At 36.0% G+C, this 22011-nt stretch overlaps 1 protein-coding gene across 5 annotated transcripts in view; it reads right to left on the minus strand.

The window, feature by feature from the left end:
- The window catches only part of CNTN5 (contactin 5), a 634097-nt gene that overhangs the window by 311748 nt on the left and 300338 nt on the right, over positions 1-22011 (minus strand). For all 5 annotated transcript variants that reach the window (XM_027677364.1, XM_027677365.1, XM_027677367.1 and 2 more), the window contains one exon: positions 17573-17702. In XM_027677364.1, the coding sequence (XP_027533165.1) occupies positions 17573-17627 (55 nt within the window). In that variant the 5' untranslated portion in view covers positions 17628-17702. The remainder of the gene's footprint in view (positions 1-17572; positions 17703-22011) is intronic.

Consider the following 22011-nt stretch of genomic DNA (forward strand, 5'->3'; position numbering starts at 1 on the left):
TCAAAAACATAGATCTCTTCATCTTGATTAGAAAGCAAATGAAAACAAATCGGATAGATGTCAGAATAATTTCTGCATAGGCTTTCTGTTTGGAAGATTGATTGACTTTGGTTGTCTACAGTTAAACATGACAGAAGTACAGTTTTACAATGTATCTGCAAAACTTCTTTTAGAAGTGAAATCTCTATATCTCTACAGATGAGATAATTAAAATTCTGTAGTTGGCTGATTAACTGAGAATATACTATTTTAAATATTTCCATATTGTTTTGAAAAATCTACATTTGTACATGATATATTTGGGTTTTTTGCACTTGTATCTGTTATGAATTCAGGGAAGTACCAAAGGACTTACTGTCCAGTCATACTCTATGGTTTTAATTTCATTACAGCAAATTAATTGCAAGCTAGTTCACTGTTAAGACAGCAGGGTGTTGTAAATTTTATTTTAACTGTTCAGAATGTATGATCCAACAAAATTAACAGAATAAAAACTCTCACTCCTGCATTTGCAAACGTACTTTGATCAGGTTTACTTGGTGTATCTTACTTGCCAGTTGGGGTGTCAAGGGGTTTGGGGCAGGTGGGGCAGCAGCAAAGGAAATTAGAGTTTTAAAAAGCACAGGAAGAGGCAACAGAAATGAGATCTGAGTAGTGATTTGGCACAAATCTATCTTATAGAAATCTGTATTAAGGTATCTGTATAAGATGGATTTGATTTAATCTTGCAAAAAAACCCCTGAACACTGTAACAAACATGCTTGGCTTATGACTCCACTCACTCTATCACCAATAGAGAGAGAGCTGTTTTCACAAGGCCAATCAGCTCATCCAAGCTCTAGTGCAGACTCCGTTGAAGGATCAGTATCAATTTAACAACTATTTTCTTTTTTTTGTTGTTTTGTTATTCTTCTTTTTAATTTTCTTTCTTTCTTAAGGGTTACTGAGAGGAGGTTAATCTCAGGAGGGTTACTGAGATTCATGTTCCTGCAAATTGAAGATCAGACATGCTTCTGTACATGTTGCTACAAGAATGCTCTTGCCTCTGCATTATCTAAGGAGGATATAATATCATTGGCAGGCCCTGCTTGTTAATTACAGGGATGGTCGTTGGGCCTGGCTGGGGACATACAGACATCAGAACAGTTGATTTGACTAACACCTTTTGCAATTGCAGGAGATCCAGGTCAAAATTCTCTAGCTTGTTTTAAAAGTCCAACTAAAACCATTTCTGACATTCATTAATCCGAGACATTTGAATGTTTCCTAGGAAGTACATGGTGATATCTTGAAATAGGTTATACCAACATATCCGAGTAGTCTAAGTAGCACAATATCTCATTTTCTGAGTCTTCTCGGCACATAATACTTCAACATGGTCTCTGAAATTTACTTTTTCTAACTTCAGTTTGAAGCAAGAATTAAAGTAATATTGACTTGCTGTTAGAAGAATGGGGTGCAGCATGTGAGTGACATACAGAAACAAGTCTACATGTAAATCCTAAAAGTTGCATGGTGGAGATGTTTTTTAAACAACTAATTATTTCCTAATGCGACCGCGGGATCCCTGCGTTTTCTTTATGAACTAAAATATAAAGCAATTGTGTAGGTCGAGTGCAAAATTGAATAAAAGGCATATGCACGTAAATCAATAAATCCCATTAAAGCAATCTCTATTTGCATTTTGGCCTGTTTGACACCATTAAATGAAGTTGTTAATCTATTAATTCCATCAATATCTAATACTCTGAGATTATAAATAAGAGGGACTAATTGTGACCTAATTAATAGCAATATGTTCCTGCTGGCATAATAATGTGTTGTAATGTAAAATTTGACTTATAATCTTGCTATATTATTTCATCAAGAATATGGGGCTTGTTTATCTTAGGTAGCATATGGCCTTGAGAATTAATCATCTCTAACTGTGTGATTCTTAGAATTCATAAAAAAAGCTTAAAAGCAAAGTTAAGTATTTATCCATTTGCAATTTAAATTTAGGATGGAGGAAAACTATTGGTATCACTGCCAGCTGTGGTCATGTCTCACTGAACACAAGAACAAAACAACTACAAAAATATCTCTGGAAGGAATAAAACATGTTCTCTGGGTTCAACTGCAAGAACTTTTAAAATAATGTCCAACCAGTTCCCAGAATCCAGACTCTTAAAGATATGGCAATCCTTTTACAGCATTGTAGTAACCTGAGCAGACACCATAATGTACTGCAGATATGCTTTCGCAACCAGAGCAAAGGCAAGTTTCAAGGCTCCCAACCAGAAGCAAACTCATCAACTGATACTTTTGATATTAATTCTTTCGTAACGATTACTCTTAGACAAATTATGCAAATACTAGACAAATTTACTTTGAAATTCATTATGAGAATATTGTGATCAGAGCCCTGGAAAGCAGTTTTGACGAATTTCTCTGCAGATACATTAAAAATCTTTGTGGATTTAGAAACAGGACATAGATCTATTTTTAATCCTTTACTTTTATTTCATGGCACAAAATCTTCATTAAAGCATACTGGGACTAGAGCTAGCTTTTTTATTTCACAATATCTCATTTCTTAAACATCAAGAAAATACCAAAACCACTATGATTAATTCTGTCTTTAGTAAGATTCTTCTCCCTTGAGCCAGTCTGATAAATTGCTTATATCTTTATATCCGTTACAGAGATGAATAATATCTCTATTTGATACTTCCAAATATTTTAGGAATTTTGAGCTTTTTGGAATATTATGCAGCACTGCCTACACAACTGAATGAAATAAGGTGGGGCTTCCCCATACTAGTTGTTCTAGAAGGAAAACTCATGGAAGTGTGTAAGTAAAAGAAGGAAAGAAGAAATTTAATTAACTGTTCACAAGAACAGGTATACTAAAAATGTTCCAGAAAGACTCAGGTTGTAAATGAGAAGCCTTTCTAGAAAGGCACACGCTTTCTCTGTATTTTCAAGATTAATTACTATTTAAAAATGAACTATTTCACTGACATGAATAATGTAAAAATGAGGATAATTAAGAAAAGGTCATTAGAGAACTCTATAATTTATGACAAAATATTCCTTATCAAAGTGGAAACTCAATTTTACTTTTAAATCATAACTTTCTTAAGTCTTATGTCAGAAAATAATTCATATAATCGTTGCTAAAGTATTTTGCTTGTTATAAAGATTCTTATTACAAGAATTTTAAAACCTTAGCAACAAATATAAGGACAACTGACCAGAAGAAACATAAAAGTAAAAAAGGCCTTGTGGGTACCTTGGAAAGGGTATTGAACAAAATGTAACTTTTTCCATATATCTCACACAAATAAAAGGGTTATATTTTGCTTTAGATCTCCTACTTAATTTTTCTTATAAAAGTCTGGCACATCCACTATGCTGTCAGATTGAACTACAGTACACATTAACCTGCTGTGCAAGTCTGGAGACATGCAAATGTATAGCCTTAACTACCACAGATTACAGTATAAATTATAGCCATTATTTAAGACCATACTGAACTGAACACAGAAGACTTAGGGAGTTTTACAAGAAATTTATTTTCTTTTCTTTCAGTTGTTAATAGAATTATTTTTTTCATTCCGAAGTCTAATCTAACATGAAATTCTGAAATGCAAAGGAGTACACATAGGTTATCTTGCCAAACAAAGTATCTAAAATTTCTTTTGACATCCTTAAAGCTGCAGTATAAAGGTTCTTAAGCCTTGAACAGTGATGATAAAATCAAGCTAAAGAATGCAGTAGAAATCTAGATATACAAACAGGTCAGCTTTTAAATTTTTTGTTTGCCTTGCACTGTGCCCTGTTAGACAAGCTAATCTAATTTTAGACAATCTATACCATAATTTATACAACTGTATTATACGTTAAACTCACTAAGTCCAGCACTAGGCCCTATTTGACCCAATGAGTCAAGCAACGTGCAAACCAATGATGAAATTAACTTAATGAAAAATCTTCTGTAGTTTCTTGTTCATTTCACTATGTCTATTCCTGTTTGGGTTGCCCAATTTGTTCACTATTTAAGATTTTTTTCCATTGTTATGAATGTTAAACTCACTAAAGTGATGCATCCAACACTGTTAAGAAGTTTTAAGAACTCCCTAGCAAATGGAAAATAAAAATTCTATATTTTTTTTAACTCTATGGTCATCAAAAAATAAGAATTCAGCAAAGAGAAAATACATTAAAACCAGAAAAATATGCTACTTTGAGTTATAATTATTTTAGGAAAAAATTGATTGTTCTGATATATTATAGAAAGTAAACTGTAGGTACAAATGTTAACTCTACAGAAATGTAATGTTCCATGTAAGTCCTGGTGGGTAATGTCACCAAATCAGAATATAGGTAGACACCATCGGGGGGGTTGGGTAATTTTCCTGCAAATATAATCATTTCACTACTCACCTGTTGCCCGTCTGTGGCATATGTAGATTTAGAACATATCATCACAAACATTACTTTAAAATATCTTAGCAAAAATTAACTATGAGGCAAAAAACATTCATTTCTGTACTCTGCCATTTCAACATATTTTCATTCTTCACTTTATGTTTTGCATTCTAAAATAATTTTTGAGAGGTTTTTCAGCTTTAATTTTTTGAACAGAATAGGGCTTCAATTACAAGTGAACATCAGTTGAAGTGTTATAGAACAATATTCACGCCACTTGCTTTAGTCATCCAGATCAAGTACCTCATTTAACAGTAGTTTCCACAGGACTTATAGAAAAGCAGCATCTTAAGGGAGGGGTTCAGAACTGCTAACTTGCACCAATGCTAATGCCAGGAGATATTTATGAATATGCTCATCTTTTTCTTTTGAAATTGGCTGACTCTGTGATCCATTGTTCTTTTTTAATCACTTTAAAAATCAATGCTAAATTTCAGTGATGCCACATCCTCTTGCAGATGATGAGACTATATTCTTTTTTTACCTAACTTGCTTAAATCACAAGCTTAATCAGAATGCCTATCTTCACATTTCTTCCTGGACAAAATGAGAACACTATCATTCACAGTTTAGGGAGTTTAAATACTATCACTTGCAATTCTGTGTTGTGCAAGGATGATATTCTTAATGGCTGTGTGGTGAGCCATAGCTTTGTACTGAGCTAAATTGACACTACCTAAAGTGCCATGACTACAGCACTCTCTTTTTAGAGTTGCACACCATATTAAGGGTGAACACTAGAAACACAGGCCGTGGTGCACTCCCCACAGGGCTCACACCCTAGTGGCCATCAATGGTACAGGAACTGTTTAACCACTGAGCTCATGAGCTGTGTTAACTGTAGTGGAGCTAAGAAAAACATTAAAAAACTGCACAACCTCCTCACTCCCCCAACACAGAACCACAGAAAAATTCCAGTTAAAAACCAGCTCAGACTTAACAAAATACTAGACAAAACCTTTCTACTTGAATACCTAACATTAAGGTTGATAAATCCAGTGAAGTAAACTAAAACCACTACTGAAGTGGCCTCAGTACATAGCACAGCTAACCATGATGAATAAAAGCCAAAATTGCAGGGTATGTTCTTCAGTATTATCAACATTTTCACACTGCTGCACTTAATAGGGAAAGCCCTAACTATTAAAGCACTCCACTGAGCAAGCAGTTTCCAGTCACAGTGCTGTACAGAGCTCAGTAAGTTGCCTCCCACCATCTTAGCAGCACTGAACACTGTATGTATATATCATACTTTCTGACAGGAGAGAGATTTATTTTTCACACTATTTTCATTCAGTTTAGGAAAGAGATTTAGTTACAGTACAGTTAAGAAATTGCTCTCACCTAACTGCTAACACCAATTTAAGCAAAGGCAGTATAGAATTGACAAGTGCATCTTTAAGTCTGGAACAGCAAGAGGCTCATTCGTAGCTACTTATGTTCATGAAGTCACATATATATGAAGTGTACTTATTCATTATTTGATAAGATATGTGACCTCTTTACATCACCAGCTTGCCTCCCATGTGGAGAAACTGACAGATTTTATTTTTATATAATTTAGTAATTTTTCCAAATGACAATCATGTTCTCAACAATGGGATCAAGGATTATTTTTTTGGGGTGACTCCAAAAATGAGCCATGTTTTCAAATGGTAAGAAATCCTCTTATATGATCAACTGATAAACAAACAAACAGAAGAAAAGCCACATAACTTTTAACACACAAAGACTTCTTCAAATGTGACACAGGCAACAAGTATTGGTTTCATATTGGCTAAGATTACTGTGAGTTTAACCTACTGCCACTACTCTGAGGAGAAAGTCTGAAAGGAAAAGATAGTTAACATCTAGGGAGTAGAAGAGAATATTTGCAAGGAAACAGGCTATCCTATCACTATTTCCAACACAGGTAATTATCAGATATAGAGTAGCTATGGATCTTAGCTGTGGGAGGAAAATCATATCATTGCTGAAAGTTTGTGACATTAATAAATAGATGACTTTTCATTCCAGCACAGCAATGAGTTTGGCTCCCTGGATCATTTCTGAAGGTGTTTTTTACACATTCTGATTTTTTTTTCCCCAAAAGTAAACAATTACTTCCATCTTTAATTTTATTCAGTCCATGGTAGTAATTTGATTTCTCCCATATAGTTTTGATGATGTTATTTACTATATCAGTATTTTGCATTTGAAAGGGCAAGGAGGTTTCATTTACCCCAAATGTGTGACCTGTGGTTTGTCAGTTCAATCTCTTGTTGTCACCAGGTATATTTGACCATACTAAGTAGAAACAGAAGATATCCTCATAAACACTTGGCAACATACCACTTGAAGAGTCCTGACTAGAACTTTTAATCAAAGAAAAGTAAACTCTGGAAGTCTTTCCAAAGGGAACTTTTCCAATGTTCATTACCTAAGGTTGGAATTGAATAATGAGAAACAAATACATACAATCCCCTTGGAGCTGGTTTCAGTTACTGGTTATTTTTGCTGTGTTGGTTTTGTTTGTTGTTTTGTTTGGTTTGGGTTTTTTTCCCCCTAACATCTTAACATACAGTGTGGTATTCCTTGGGTTAAATGCTAAGGTGCTATTGCTTGAAATAAGGCTAGACATGAACCAACAATTTGATTATTCTTCTATCTTGCTATGGTTGTAGGACAGTAAAGCCAGAAAAAAATCCTGAACACATCTAGCCTGACAATTTGGTGTCACATTGAGAAACTTGTGACCATCCCTAGGAAAGTGAGCATTAGAGAGCTTGCTATGATCTCAATGAACCCCCAAAGGCAAGGCCGTAGGGGCGTGTGTGTGTAAAACACCGTGATTAATGCAACCCAGTATTACTCTCTTTCAACACAGGTATGGGCACAAACACTCACACACACACATTGACTCACATTCTCCATAAAATTTCTATTAGAATCTTGATAAAACTTTAAATTTCTAAAGTTATTTAATTTTGCTTTCCAACTCGAAGCAGTGTCATCTCTGCCAGCTCTCCTAGTAGAGCTGCTCCGATATTGTTTTACCCTCATTAGTAGAAAACTGTATCTAATTTCAAAGCTGAATTTGTCATAATTTCAAAGGTTTCACTGTCTTTTTATTGCATTCCTATTAGAAAAGGCCAGACCAATTCTTAAGAAACATTCTGGTAGCCACTAATGACTTTTTGAAATGAAGTTAATAACTTATTTTATTATGTACTTGTTATATTGTTACTGGTGCTTTGAAACTCAAAATTATTCTGTATTATTAGCTAATAACTCCTTGTACATGTCTGGCAGTGGAAGAAAGAGAAAACAGGCTCAGTTGCTTGTTAAGCCCAAGTGTTACTGTTTTTATTACTTCTGATCATGAGAAATGGTCATCTAGAAGCACACTTAAGGAAAATTATAATCACTTCATAGAATGAATTACTTTTGCTAGCAAACCTATTACAAATAGTCCTACAAAATCCTTGTCACTGTTGCAATGTGTACTACAACTGATGAATTCCCAGTAATATGAATGAAAGCAGCAGAGGTTCCTAGGGATGAGGACTTCGGGTGAAGTCCCACCCACTGCAGTAGTTGGAAAAGTATGACATGGAATATCAGGGAAAAGTAGTAAGGACTACTTTCAACATCTTGTTGGCTGGCAATAGGAAACAACCTTTGTGACTGAAACCATTGGATCCAGAGTGCTGCATTTAGCGGGCAGATGCCATTTTTTCATGTGCTGCACAGAGCTGAAAGGCTGTCCCCCACAGTCCCATTCTGCTGAACTTTTGGCTGAAGGTAAACATTTAATATGTAGCTGAGAGACAGGTTTGATTGTTTGTTCTAGTGATTATGCTAAGTTAGTTTCTATACAGACTCTATGACCTTGTTTACAGTGGTTACAATTGTTAACATTACTTTGGGGTAAAAAAAAACCAAACAACATTTATCAAACAGAACGGGGTGATCCTTCTAGTAACCTAAGTGCTCTATTAAATATTAACTGTGCAAGTCTCTTTTAGTAATGAGAGAGATGTACTGCCTGGTCACATATAGGACCTAACTGGAGGTGATGGATGTAAAGATGAAGTTCCTGAACATGCTTACTGACAATAACACAGTACACCACCTGCTGTTATTGCTAAATACACCTGAAGCCAGGAAACCCGTTTGGGGTCAGGGTTCTTTTCCTGTCACCCCGTGCTGGGAGGTTTTTCCCTAATGTGCATGACCATGCTGAGTTTTCCCATAGCCAGAATGAGGAAACGACCTGATGAATTAGCATTCATGTCTGTCCACAGTCTGGGCACTTCTCACTGACCCAACACTCAGAAATGTTAACTTCTCCTCAGTCAAATCTTTCATTGCTATTCATTATACACCACTTTAGGATGAAAGATTTTTTCTTTCATATCTGCCATTGTTATGAGTATCTGTTCAGAAATATGCTTTCTCTCTGTGTTCCCTAATCACAAAAAAACTTGAAAGAGGTCATATCCTTAATGTTAGAAGTTAGTGTGTTTTAGTGCTGAATTCCAGAGAGTAATGCAGATGCAGATGGGTTTAACTGCCTTTTGCAAGTGCCTATCTCTGTCTATTGACTATATAGGAAGGAAACTAATTATTTCCTAACTGTGATATTTCAGTTTAAACATACAAGTTAAATAAGATGAACCTGGGCCTGCATGGTTGCTGTTTTGTCCAGCTCTTTGTGACTGATTAACAGCAGATTTCTCCCTACTAGCAGGAATTTTAAAATATGCTTTTGTAGCTTTATTAAAATAGTTTTACTACTACCCATAAAAGTAAATACGCAGCCCGAAATCTCTAAGAACTAAAAAATCAGAAAAAACCTCAAGTAAAACAGAATTGCTTATTCCTTATTATACTCTGATATAAATGCTAAGTGTTACATCAGTGCTATAGACATAGAGCATCCTTGTGGGATCCATCAAATGTGGGAGTTTTGAAGTTAAAAGAGATTTAGTCTTTAATATTTTAATCAAGATCAAGAAGAGTGACCAAAACTTTAATCAAAACCATCATAAAGTGGTAATACTGATTGACATTTTGACTTCAGGTCAAGATGAGACTCCAGGAGTATAATGCTGGGACTGAATCCCAGTGGCATGTCATCTTCTATATAATTCAAAAAATATGAAGAGAAGTAGTAGAGGCATTATCTTATTGTGTAATTTTGAAATCAGTAGATATTTCTGTGGAAACTCCCAGACAGAGTGGTAAAATCATTAAGTTAACCAAAAAACATTGCTTCATCATATTTTTTTAATAATTTTATGAGTAAAACACACACGATTTAGTATCATATCTCATGAAATAGAAAATATTTTAAAAGCATCAGACTACAATAGGATGACTCTAAACGGTTTGTCGCGTTAAGACTTCTCCACCAAAAAAGATAGAACACAAAAATGAGGACAGATGTGCAGGTTAAAGGTTCTCTAGATTTGTAGTGACAATAGAATGACTGGCATCTATCTTTCATCGGGCATCACAATTTTTTTCTGAAGAAAGAAGGTTTGTCATTCCAGTTCCAAACTGGAGACAATCTAAGTGCCAGTTTGCTAGATTGAAGACTCATAAGAACTTGTTAGGAGGTAGGAACTCTTTAATGACCAAATCTAAGTGTATTAAACTGAGAAACTATTTTAGGTAGGAAATTAAAATATGTTGCAGTATGCCACTGATACAAGTGGAAATGTTACAACAGTTATTTCATGAAATATCAAACATTATTTTAATTCTTGTATACATGACAATGTTGTTGTTCTGATTCTAACTATTGCTCACATTTTCTATTATCTTAGCCCTGAAAAGGCCTAGCACAGCAATTCCTTACCTGCTAAAAGAAAGGTATTTTGTAGTTGCCTAACATTTGGTATTCTGCAAGTTGAATTACCACCTCTCAGCATGTAGGAATATAATTAAATAGCTTCATCAAGGTATAAAAATCTAAATAACTTATTCCAGAAATTCTTAAACGTAGGGAAAAAAACCCCCACAGACATGCAAACAAGTATTCTTTCTTATATCCATATTCAAAATGCCTCTTTTCATGCCTACAACTTTTCCCATCCTTAATACTTAACATCAAACATGCTTCAGGATTCTTGGAGCAGTAAATAATTTTTACCTTTCCATTCTTCTTCTCAATTAACTATTATAACAAGTACATAATAATAATAAAATAATGGCCCATCTTCGCGAACGAAGATTTGGGGAAAGGTCTTTTACCTTTCCAGCCTGCGCAATGGATTTTTTAGGTGAGACACAGCCTGCGCTGAACTGAGCCCACCCTTTAATCCTAAGGTTCATCTGCCGGGGCCAAGCAAGCTTGGACAATGGCAGTGAGGTCCTCAGGACGTAGGTTTGTTTAGAGTGTCCTTCTCATAGATGGATGGCCACACAGGGCTAACGACCTCCATCAGGCCAGGAGACCGGGATTTGAACCCGTGGTCGCAGCAGTGAAAGTCCTGCACGCTAACCACTAGGCCACCAGGGGTCTCAACAAGTACATAATTCAGCAGATAAATGCCTTTTTCTCTGATTCAACTAAGCACTAGATCCAGCAGTGAGGGTCTGGACAGCAGTCTACCTTGGATTTCAGGACTGTGGCTACCTGTTTTCTTGCTTTGCACTGTCTGCAAATGCAGTATTCAGGACGGGCAATAGAAGGTTTAAGTGTGTTTTCAATTTTCACTTGGAAGGCTGAGAGCATGAAAGTCCCCAGGCACTAGTACTTATCTACAGCTCTGTCTCCCAACTTTTACGCTTAGTTATCAAAGGTGATAAAGTTACATGGCTAGTGCAGGGCCAGGGGGTGGGGGGAAAGCTGAATAATTGTATAGGCTTATCAGTGATAAGCATTGGTAATTCATGTGTTCATCGTTCATTTGGCAGGGAAACAACATTTCATATACTGTCCACTCTGAATTGGGAAGGACACTGTCTAAAAGGGGAAAGAATAAAAACATGAAATAGTCTTGGCACTCAGAGTGGTATGCATATTTATATGGATTGGTTAATGAGTTTATGAACCTTTGGCTATGAATTTTAATCCTAGCACTGGCTGCTGTAACTCTGAAAGACGCATATTGAGCAGGTTTGAGATGCGTTTTGGAAGCCTGTAAATGCAAATGATAGAGACAATTCCTAAAAGCCTCCAAGTAGCCAGATTGAGAGGGATGGACATGATTAAAGACAGAAAGAACCTCAAATCACTACCAGTTGTAGGTCAAAACTAGACAGAACACTTATGTTTGTTCCACATATGCTATCTTAAGAGTATTTTTTGTAAGTCTCCATTCATATCATATTCTATCAAACAACTAAAAAACCAGAAAAAGTCCTACTGTTTTTAACTTTGAGCACCTTACTGAGAGATACAGAGAAAAGCCTAGTTTTAGGGAGTTTTTGCTTGCTAGTGAGAATATTTTAGGTAGAAAGAAATGAATGATACATAGAGTGTTTACTGACTTGATGCTATGAACAGTGACCATGGGGTCTCAGAGGAACTGCCTCTATCTTGCAAAGCCTTACTGCTTTTATTATACCCATAATTTTATCAATGCCATGAATTATAAAGTTTTACAGAGAAAATGAGTCTCACTTTGATCCGATTAACATGCAGCAGGTAATAATACAGAAGTAGATAAATGGGCAGGGGAACAAAAAGGCATATGGAATATGTGCTAGATTAAAAAAAATTAGAACTCTAAAAATATCATTTACTCTATTACACTATCTTTAGCATATATTTAAATTCTGAAACATGTTTTCACAGGCAGCAATAATTATTAAAAGGAATTACAGGAGCCCTAATCTTAAACTAGCTTTTTCCAAGTGTCTTACACCTGCAAATAAAAGCCACAGTCTTATTTTTTTTATTTACCATGAGCTGATAATCTGATGTCATTTCATTCTGTTTTAAAAATACTTTTCTTTCTGGAACACAAAGAGATATACCTGTTTATCTCATGCTGAGGTTAGGGAGCGCTGTTTTAAAGTAATACCTTTCAGTAATACTCAGTTCAAATCAGTACAAGAAAACCTTAGCAAGTCTAAACAAAGAAAAGGTTCTCTGCTTAGCTGTTCCTTGTGTGAACCAAAAATAAGTAGCCTTTACTATACGCATAAAAGCAGACTCTAAAGTGGAACCAGGACAGTAAAACCCTAGGAATAAACCCCCAGATTAAATTCTGATGAACTTGGATTAAATTTAAGATGGGTGTCTCTGAACTCACTTTGGGTATTATTGTAACCAAATCAGAAGCTACTCTGAATTTCAGATTAACAGTTCCCCCATGGTAATCTGTTCTCTTACAGCTTGATGGCTTTCCCTACAGGAAAGCTTCATAGAAGAAGAAATAAAAAATACCCCCAAAAACCCAAAACCCTCCAAAAAAAAGTTTTTTTTCCAACTGTCAGTTCAGAAGTGAGCCAACCTCTAGTTCTAAAATGACAGCTTAATTCTTCTTCAATTCCAATTTGGCTTGAAGAGCAGTACTACACCATAAGAAAAGAAGGAACATAACCATCTTAAAACCTTCTTTTCATCTGTTAACTATCAAGATATCATAAATGTGAAGTTTTTGAGAATTTAAGTGTGTAACTGTGAGCTGTACTCCCAGATCACAGTTTCCTTACACTAAAATAACTTAAGAGACATAATTCAGTCTCGTCTTGTGTTCAGAAAATAATAATTTTTATCTCCAGTCAAATATTTTCCACATAGCTTAAGCACACTTCCATACATTCATGCATAAGCAAGATCCAAACTACCAGGGTCAGTTTTAAGATAAAAATTATATAAAAATGGGATCACACAAACTAGAGAGGTCATCTATTTTCTCTTAGATGATTCCCTCACCACTGCAAAATCAATACAACAGCATAGTACTCTCTTCCAAACACTGCCTGCTGCTAAGAGTGATCCCATGATCTGATGATTTAATGGATAAGGAAGTACTGAATTTTAACAGAGCCTAAACCAACAGAAACGGAATGAACTTTATCTTACTGGAACACCATCAATATCTATTACTCTATTGTTAAGAACAGGGCATTCAGGCATCAAACTAACTAGGCTACCTTGAATTGCATCAGCTGTGGGAAAGAACTCTTAGTAGTTGCAAACCTTCTAATCAGTGCTGTAATATAAAAACATCTCTAAATGCAGGATGGTGTAATCAAATATGAAAGGTATGAACACAGTAAATTTCTAGTTACACTGATGACCTATTTAAAATTATTTTTGAATCCCGTTTTGTTATATTTGGTTAATTTCAGCTCTTATAGCATTAAATTTACTAATGGATAATTATTATTAATGAAATAATTACAAAATTATCTTTACACATGAGAAAAAAAGTATGTGTTATCACATTACATTTGACAACATGTGAAAAAAGCACTGAGGTTAAAAATTATATCTTACAGAAGTTAAATCTGCTGCAGTAATATGGTATAAACCTTTAAAAATCCTAAAGAATCACAAATTAAAAACAAAATATAAAAAGAGGAATGTTTTAGAAACCATCATATATAAGTAACAAATTTACAGACTAGAGGTTTTAAATGTGGTGCTAAATGACTGGCTAGAGTTTTGAAGATATTATGCTATTTAAATAAAATATTTCTATAAATACTGAATTTCAGTTTAACTTCCAAAGTAGTTATGCATTTTAATGCTGTATTAGTCACTGCTAATGCTTTTAAGTCTTTGCAAGATGATATTTTAATGTATGTACCTAAAAAATTTCCCTCACAAAGAGATGAAACTCATTCCCATATATGCAATTTTAGGATACAGAATTGCAAGCACGTTAAATGTGTCTCACAGATTTTGCAGCATATTGTTGTGTTGTACAGAGTTAGGTAAATCTATTTGAAGCAAACAGGTATTCTCTTTAACAGCAGTTGAGGTTAAAGAGATATTAACTATGTGAAACCAACTGCACTCTCAGGTATATTAATTTCACAGTATAATACTGTGCCGGTTTAAAAGTAAACCAGTGGGAGAAATGAACCCAGCTCATAAGAGATTACAAGTCAGTTACAATTTACTAAAAAGATTACAATAAATACAATGAAACAGAGAAAAACTGGTTTTAACTTGCAAAGACAAATGTATAACCCCACACCCTGGGACAAGAACAGAATGGTGTTTGTCAACCCCTGTGCTGAGCACCACATGGCCCCCCTCGGTGCAAACTAAAAGGAAAGGAAACCTATTGGTCCAGATGATGGTCGTAGTCCTATTGACATAACAATCACAGTCATGTCGAGAGTGGCAGTCACAGTCTTGTTGGAGTTTCTGGTCCTCCTCTGGATCCAATGAGTGGCACACGAAGTCCCAAAACCCCAAGATTATATGTGCTGAGGTTCAGGTGGGAATGTCCAGTACCTCCCCCAGGGCAGGGAATTTCACAATGGGTGATTTAACTCCATGTAATCATGGGATATTTCTGGAGCCTTTGATAGTCTAGGTGTTGCAGCTGCCTATTATGCCAGTCCAGTATGGCCCATTAGCAGAGATGACCCCTCAGACTGGGTGCGAAGGTGCTAATGCCTCCCCAGAGAGGAGTTATCACAGCTGTTATCACAGTTATTAGTGTGAAGAGAAAGAAACACCCCTCTCAGGTCTCTTTAATACCTAGCTTGTAGCCTGAGTTGTCAGGTGTTCCCTGGGCAGCTCCTGCAAATGATCCATTACTAACAGTCCATCAGAAATTACATAGAGGGTGTAGAATACACAGTTTTGGTTATACCCACATAGTGATAAACTGGTCCTAGTCCCTGTAACTAGGACAAATGCCTTCTACCAGACATAGACTTTTAAAGATTTCAAGATAGAAGACATAATTCTTAAGAAGAAATTCTAGATTCAAACTTCTGAAATGCTTTTGAATTTTACATCAGAGTATTTTGAATTTGTAGCAATAAAAATTCAAATTTCAATTTAAAAAAAATAAAATTACATTAATAGGTGCTGGTTGTAAGGCACCACTACCAAAATCACCAAAATACAAATGCTACCAAAACTGACAATGTGGCTGACAATCCAACACAAATAAAAACAATATTCCCTGTCCGAAAGTAATGGATTTAGACAATACAAGATAATGAAGCTATTGAGGAACACCAAATTAGATCACTGTTTCATGTATGCATTCAAAGCATGTATGTCGATATCCACAGACACTTTCCATTACTAAATTCCTGTGTCCAATATCACAGTGTTATTACAAACCAAAAAAGTCTTATTACATTAGCTTTTACTAAATTTTATCTTGCAATGACACAAAACCAATAAGTTTTGTAGGAGAGAGAATAGCTTAGCATCTGTTGAGAGGCCTTATAAGGAACAACATTAAGAACGGGGCAGCCAAAATAGATTGATTGGAGACAATATGCTATCAAATCACAAAAATTCTCATATGAGAAGCTTAAATGATTATCAGTTAACTCATTTTATTACTTGCAAAAGTTAAAGCAACTAAGGTAATGCTACGTGAAAAACTTGCATAAGAGATACTACACATGTAATAGTTGTCATTGTCTTTTCAAATGAGATATGCAGCTGTCCTCTCTTTAAAACATTATTCAGATTTAGGTACAAATTAATGGTATATGGACATCACTTGTAAATATCTGAATCTAAATTTTTACAATTTCACCACTCAGGGTAGAGGCCAGAAAAGCTGACTTTAGTCACATCCCCACCTACCCTTAAGCCACAGTATGGTCTGAGAAATGCTCGTTGGCCTTGACAAACTGCACCTGGGCTAAGCTTCTCTCCAGCTTATCAGAAACACTGTCTATTCCCAGGAATTAGTGTTGTCTAATGAGCACCTGTTTTTTAATGAGCAGCCTTGGAAACTTATTTTTCTTACATGAATAACAACCCAAGTAGAATAATATTTCTGTTGCTGAAACTTCAAAGACAGTTACCAAGTTGAATTATGGCCAGGATGGAAAATTACTATGACTAAAATACACACTCTTGCAACCCTATAAACAGTGATATTAAATGACACCTCTCGAGCTCTCAATTATGAGGGGTTGGTGTGTACTAAAGTCTCTAACAACCCTACAAACAACAGTCCAAAGTAAGATCCTTTTGAGCTTTCAGTTCCCAGAAGACAAGGGGCTAATGCGTATGTCTCAAACACCAATAACCAGATGGCTGTGAAGCCAAACAAGGACTGTTAGTAACAACTGACAAGAATTGTTGGTAATAACCAGGGACTATTGGTATTAAAACAACTTGCAAAAGATCAAGAGAAGGGGGGCCAGGTGGAGATAGGGTAGCACTTTTCTGTGGGAAAGAACCACAATAAAGTACAGTGCAAGCACAGAAATGATTGGAAGGAAGCGGGTATGGACTATAAGGTAGGATTGGGACCACCAAAGATCCCCAAAGTTCTCCAACTCATTTACAGAAAGGCCTAGAAGAACAAACTGTGGATGATAACTAATCAGCACAGAAAGCAAGAAACCTGTCCCCGGGGCAGAGAAACCTGTCCATAAAAAGGTACCCCTCCAGGCTCGGGCAGTCCCCCCGGACACCTCATCCAGCTGGACTGACACAGCTGGGTTGCCGCTTATCAGCTGGATTGCCACCGAAACCAGGATTGGCATCCCATCAGCTGGATCGATGCTGGAGTGGTGGCTGGTGATCCCTTTTCCCCCTCTCTTTTTTCCTTTCTTTAATTCATCTCTCCTTTTTAATCAACCCCTTTCATTTCTCTTTTCCCTAGCACTTCATCCAAAACCCACTGCCATGTGCCTATATAGTAGGTCAGGGACTAACATACCAATTTCTACACCAAGTGTGTAATTTTGTGTAATTTACTAATAAAACTCTCTGATTGTTTACAGACCCTCTGACTTTTGTTGTTCCTTTCGACCGATGAACACTTTCAAATCTTAAGTGCTTCCTTCCCCTTAAAATTGGGTTGTTACACTCAGGTAAATGGTTTTCATAATGATGTTGATCTTCTCTGGCATGGGTTTACATCGTCCTATTTCTGTTTGTGATTAAGAGCCTTGAAATGATAAACAGAGTTTTCTTGGTTTTGTTTTGATTTACCTGAAAGACAGCCAATGAGTGATAGAAACAGCAACAGTTTCCATGACAACCACATCCTTGGTCACAAAGGTCTTCTGTCCCTCTTTGTGCAGTTGTTAGCAATGCTGATGTTTCTTCATTAAAGCTTAGCCTAATGGGAAAAGACAAGTCCTTGTTAGGAAAGTTAAAAATACCTCTCAATAATATGACAGACAATTCAAGAGACAAACCTGGTCCTAATGCAATTAAAAATTCTAGTTCCAAAGATCTCTCTATGGACAGGGACAGGTATCCTGACAGATACTCAGAAGGATCTCTTTCCCGTGTTAATAGCTCAAATGTCTGTGGCAGTGCTTTGGAGGTATATATATATATATGTTTATATGGAAATCATCCTAAAGCTATATCCATATTGAAGCCTTGAATTCCCAAAAAGGCAAGCTTACAAAATAATACATATATTTTTTACAGTAAACGTATTCAAAGCACATAACTTGGCATGGGTTCATATTTTCCTGAAAGCAATATGTTGATGCTTGGTATAAAGTGTTTCAAAAAGCCCAAGTGGAAGTGTGGCTTAGATGAGTGGACAGTGAGGCGAATTGAGAATTCACTGAAGGGCAGAACTCTGATCAGCAGTGCAGAATCTAGTTAGAGGTCTGTAGCTTGCAATGTTCCCTAGGGGTCAGTGCTGGGTCCAGTTATTGTTCAACTTACTCATCAGTTACCTGGATGCAGGGACAGAGTGTGCCCCCAGCAAGTTTGCTGATGATGCAGAACTGGGAGGAGTGGCCAATAGCCCAGAGGTCTTTACAGCCCTTCAGAAGGACCTCAATAGATTGCAGAGATGGGCAGAGAAGAACCATCTGAAGTTCAACAAAGGCAAATACAGGGTCCTGCACATGAGGAAGAATAACTCCACGCACCAGTACAAGCTGGAGGCTGACCTGCTGGATAGCAACTCTGCAGAGAAGGACCTGGGGGTCCTGGTGGACAAGTTGTCCATGAGTCAGCGTTGTGCCCTTATGGCCAGGAAGGCCAATGGTATCCTGGGTTGCATTAGGAAAAACATTGCCAGCAGGTCCAGGGAGGTGATCCTGCCCCTCAGTTTAGCCCTAAGGAGGCTGCATTTGAAGTACTGTGTCCCATGCTGGGTTCCCCAGTCCAAGAAAGACAAGGAAGTACTGGAGAGGGTTCAGCAGAAGGCTGAAAAGATAATTAGGGGACTGGAGCATCTCTCTTATGAGGAAAGGCTGAGAGAGGTGACAGAGTACTGGAACAGGCTGCCCAGAGAGACTGTGGAGTCTCCGCCTCTGGAGATATTCAAAATCCTCCTAGACGCAGTCCTGTGCAACCTGTTCCAGGTGAACCTACTTTGGAAGAAACTTTGAACTAGATATCTCGACTTCCCTTCCAACCCCAACCATTCTGTGATTCTTCTCCTGAAAGCAATATGTTGATTTGGTATACAGCATTTTAAAAAGCCCCCCAAAAAATAATAATTTGGTTTAGGAAAATTCAGGCATTTTTACTACTTGCAAATTGAGTTGAAATAAATTCCATTTTCTTCAATTTTACTCGTTGTGTAAAGAATCTATCAATACATTTGAAACAATCACCACTTAAACAGAAGAGATTTTTCATACTTATCTCCTTCTACCACTCCTCAGATTTTTTTCCTATCTGTCCCATGACTGGTACATACATATTGGCACATTACATCTCAGGTATCACTTCAACAATGTCAGTAGCTTTAACACAGTGAAACTTGAGAGTTTTCACATTCAAATAACTGAAAAATCAGTCCAATATATGACAAGTTTCAGCTGGTTTATGTATGAACTTGAGTGTACTTCTGGTCTTTGACTTGAAAAACATCAAGTTGCAAACATAAAGCTAGTTTCCTACACTTATTTAGTCATATCTGTTCAGTAAGTTTTTGATATCCTCTCATTGGAGCCCAAGAAATCTATCCATAGAGGTTGTGATCCACAAGTACAAGAGCAATCCCATGGGACAGAATAATGAGACAAAGGAGAATTTGCTTTGATCCGTTATCAGACCCATTTTGGGGATAATATGATTCTTTCAGATTATAATTAGTTTAGTTTAGTTACATGCCACAATTGCTGTTTCAGGGATCCTATTCTTTATGTTAGAACCCTCACAGTATGAGTACAGAGGCAAAGCTTAACACAGTTAAAAAAAAAATAAAAATCATAATGTAATAGTAGGTTCCTACCAGATTATTCCATTTCAACTGCTTTCTGAGCATCTCTAGTTGTAACCAGTTTTGATAGTCTTCATACATAGAGAGACACGCACAGTGTGAGAACAAAATGACAACATCTGTTTAGGTAGCTGGTAATTACTCCTGCAACAATCTAAAGGTGTAGCTTGTCAGCTTTCATTTAAAGAGCACAGCAGGTATGGTTTTCAACATAGATTAAAAAAAAACATGTAGGGTTGTACTTCCTTTCAGGTAACTCAGACCATAGAAACTTAATATTGGGTGTACACATTAATATAAGAAACACTGAAAGAGAACATAGCAATGTTTCCACGGGAAACATCCTCAATTAATTATTTATGTCTGCTGCCTTTGTTTTTCACTTCAGTGATAATCTGCTTTTCGGTTACTGTGTTCCTTTGGTTGGTGAATTATCTCATTCAGTATTCTTTGCTAGCCAGGCCTTTGGGAAATAAGCATTTTCATTAATATTTAAATTTTTCCCTTATGGTCATATCTGTTAAAGAGAGTAAAACACAGATCCCCCCCCCTTTTCCCTCCCTGCAACTTTGTTACTCTTTCTTCTTCCTCTTTTCCTCACTTCTCTTCAGCTGCTTTTATAATGGTGCAACATAGAAATTATTTTAACTTGGTGATTTATCTGTTGCATGAAGAGGGGGAAATATACCAAGTTTTCCATCATTAAAGTGTGAGATTATTATTGTTGTTATTTTTATTAGGTATTATTGTGCCTATTGGATTAGACTATTAAAAAAATAATATTAAAGGTTATGATTGGTAAACCAGAAACAGGATGAAGCCTAACTGGAGCCAAACAGTAGGAACATCAAAATAAAAGATGTCCTTATATATATTTCTCTTTGCATTCTTGAAACATGATGATTTTAGGCTTTCTATGAAAAAGAATATTTTTTAATGAACATTTCATTAAAGACAACAGAGTTATGACAAGTGGTGCTAGATAAGGAGTCAATAGCTAAATATCTATAACAGCTTTTGCATGACAACCTTTAACTGTGATCTACCTAAATTGATCCTATCAATGTAATGCCAATTTCAAACCTGTTACACAAGTATATTAAAATGTAAAGCAGAGTGCAATGATAGGGAAATGCTCTGATTTCAGTCATGAATGTGGGACACTGATCTTCCTATTTGGATATTCATTGTGTAAATATGGTGGCTTATCTCAGTAGAAGAATTATTAGCAAAACAAGCAAGGGGGAAATATGTCACTTCATAGCTTTTAAAAAATCTACCTAGAAATCTTGATTATTATCATAATGACAGGACTTTGGACCTTTACTTATTTTTTCCATATTTCTTGTTTCTTCAAGGGTACTTGGCAAACACTTTACTAGCCACATGAATAAATGGAATGCATAGCAACATGGTAGGGTTATTGAACATCTAAGAACGGAGGAGTACAGTTCATACAAAGATATTGATACTGCATTTATGGGCTACCATGTATCATGTGGGATAATGACATAGGTGCTTTGAAGAAAATAAAAGGAGCAAGAGGATGAAAATGTTATATTTAATAAGTATAGGCATATAGTCTAATTTCTGCTCTAGATTAAATGAAGGGATATATTCCTACCTTTACTATCAGTGCTTGTAATCTGATCTTTTAGGTGACTAGGCTCTCACTTTTAGATAGATTTTGATGATTGAAGAATTCCTTTATGCTTGTAGCAAAAAGATCAAAGCTGCACTAAATTCATTAAGAGAAGCATCTTCCTTCTTATTTAAAAAAAATTAAAAAGAGTGTTATTGCTGTAAAAAAAGTTAATGAATATTCTCTTAAATCTTATAAGAAAGATCTCCCACCTAAAACTTGTCTATTTCATAAGTAGTTTAAGGGCATATATACCAGTAGTATTCAGTTATTCTTGGTTGGAAAATCTTGTCAATTTTCTGTTTTGGTTTTTTTTCCCCACCCCTGACTATCTCAGAATGAGGAATTTTAAGAACGTAAACCAGAATATACAATCACTTACTAATGCAAAAGAATACATCTGAAGATGTTGCTCAAAAGGACTTAAAAATCATTTCAACTGAACAGTTTTTATTTTTCCCCCAAATATAAATTTGGATCTCATAAGCATCCAACTGGTTTGTTTGGAACACTTTCTTGGCTTTTTTGATAATTCAGTCCAAGAATTATCAATAATTAAAAATTAAGTTGTCCAGAATATACTATATT

This window comes from Neopelma chrysocephalum, unplaced genomic scaffold (assembly GCF_003984885.1).
Source record: "Neopelma chrysocephalum unplaced genomic scaffold, ASM398488v2 Primary Assembly neopelma1_43, whole genome shotgun sequence".
Lineage (NCBI taxonomy): Eukaryota > Metazoa > Chordata > Aves > Passeriformes > Pipridae > Neopelma > Neopelma chrysocephalum.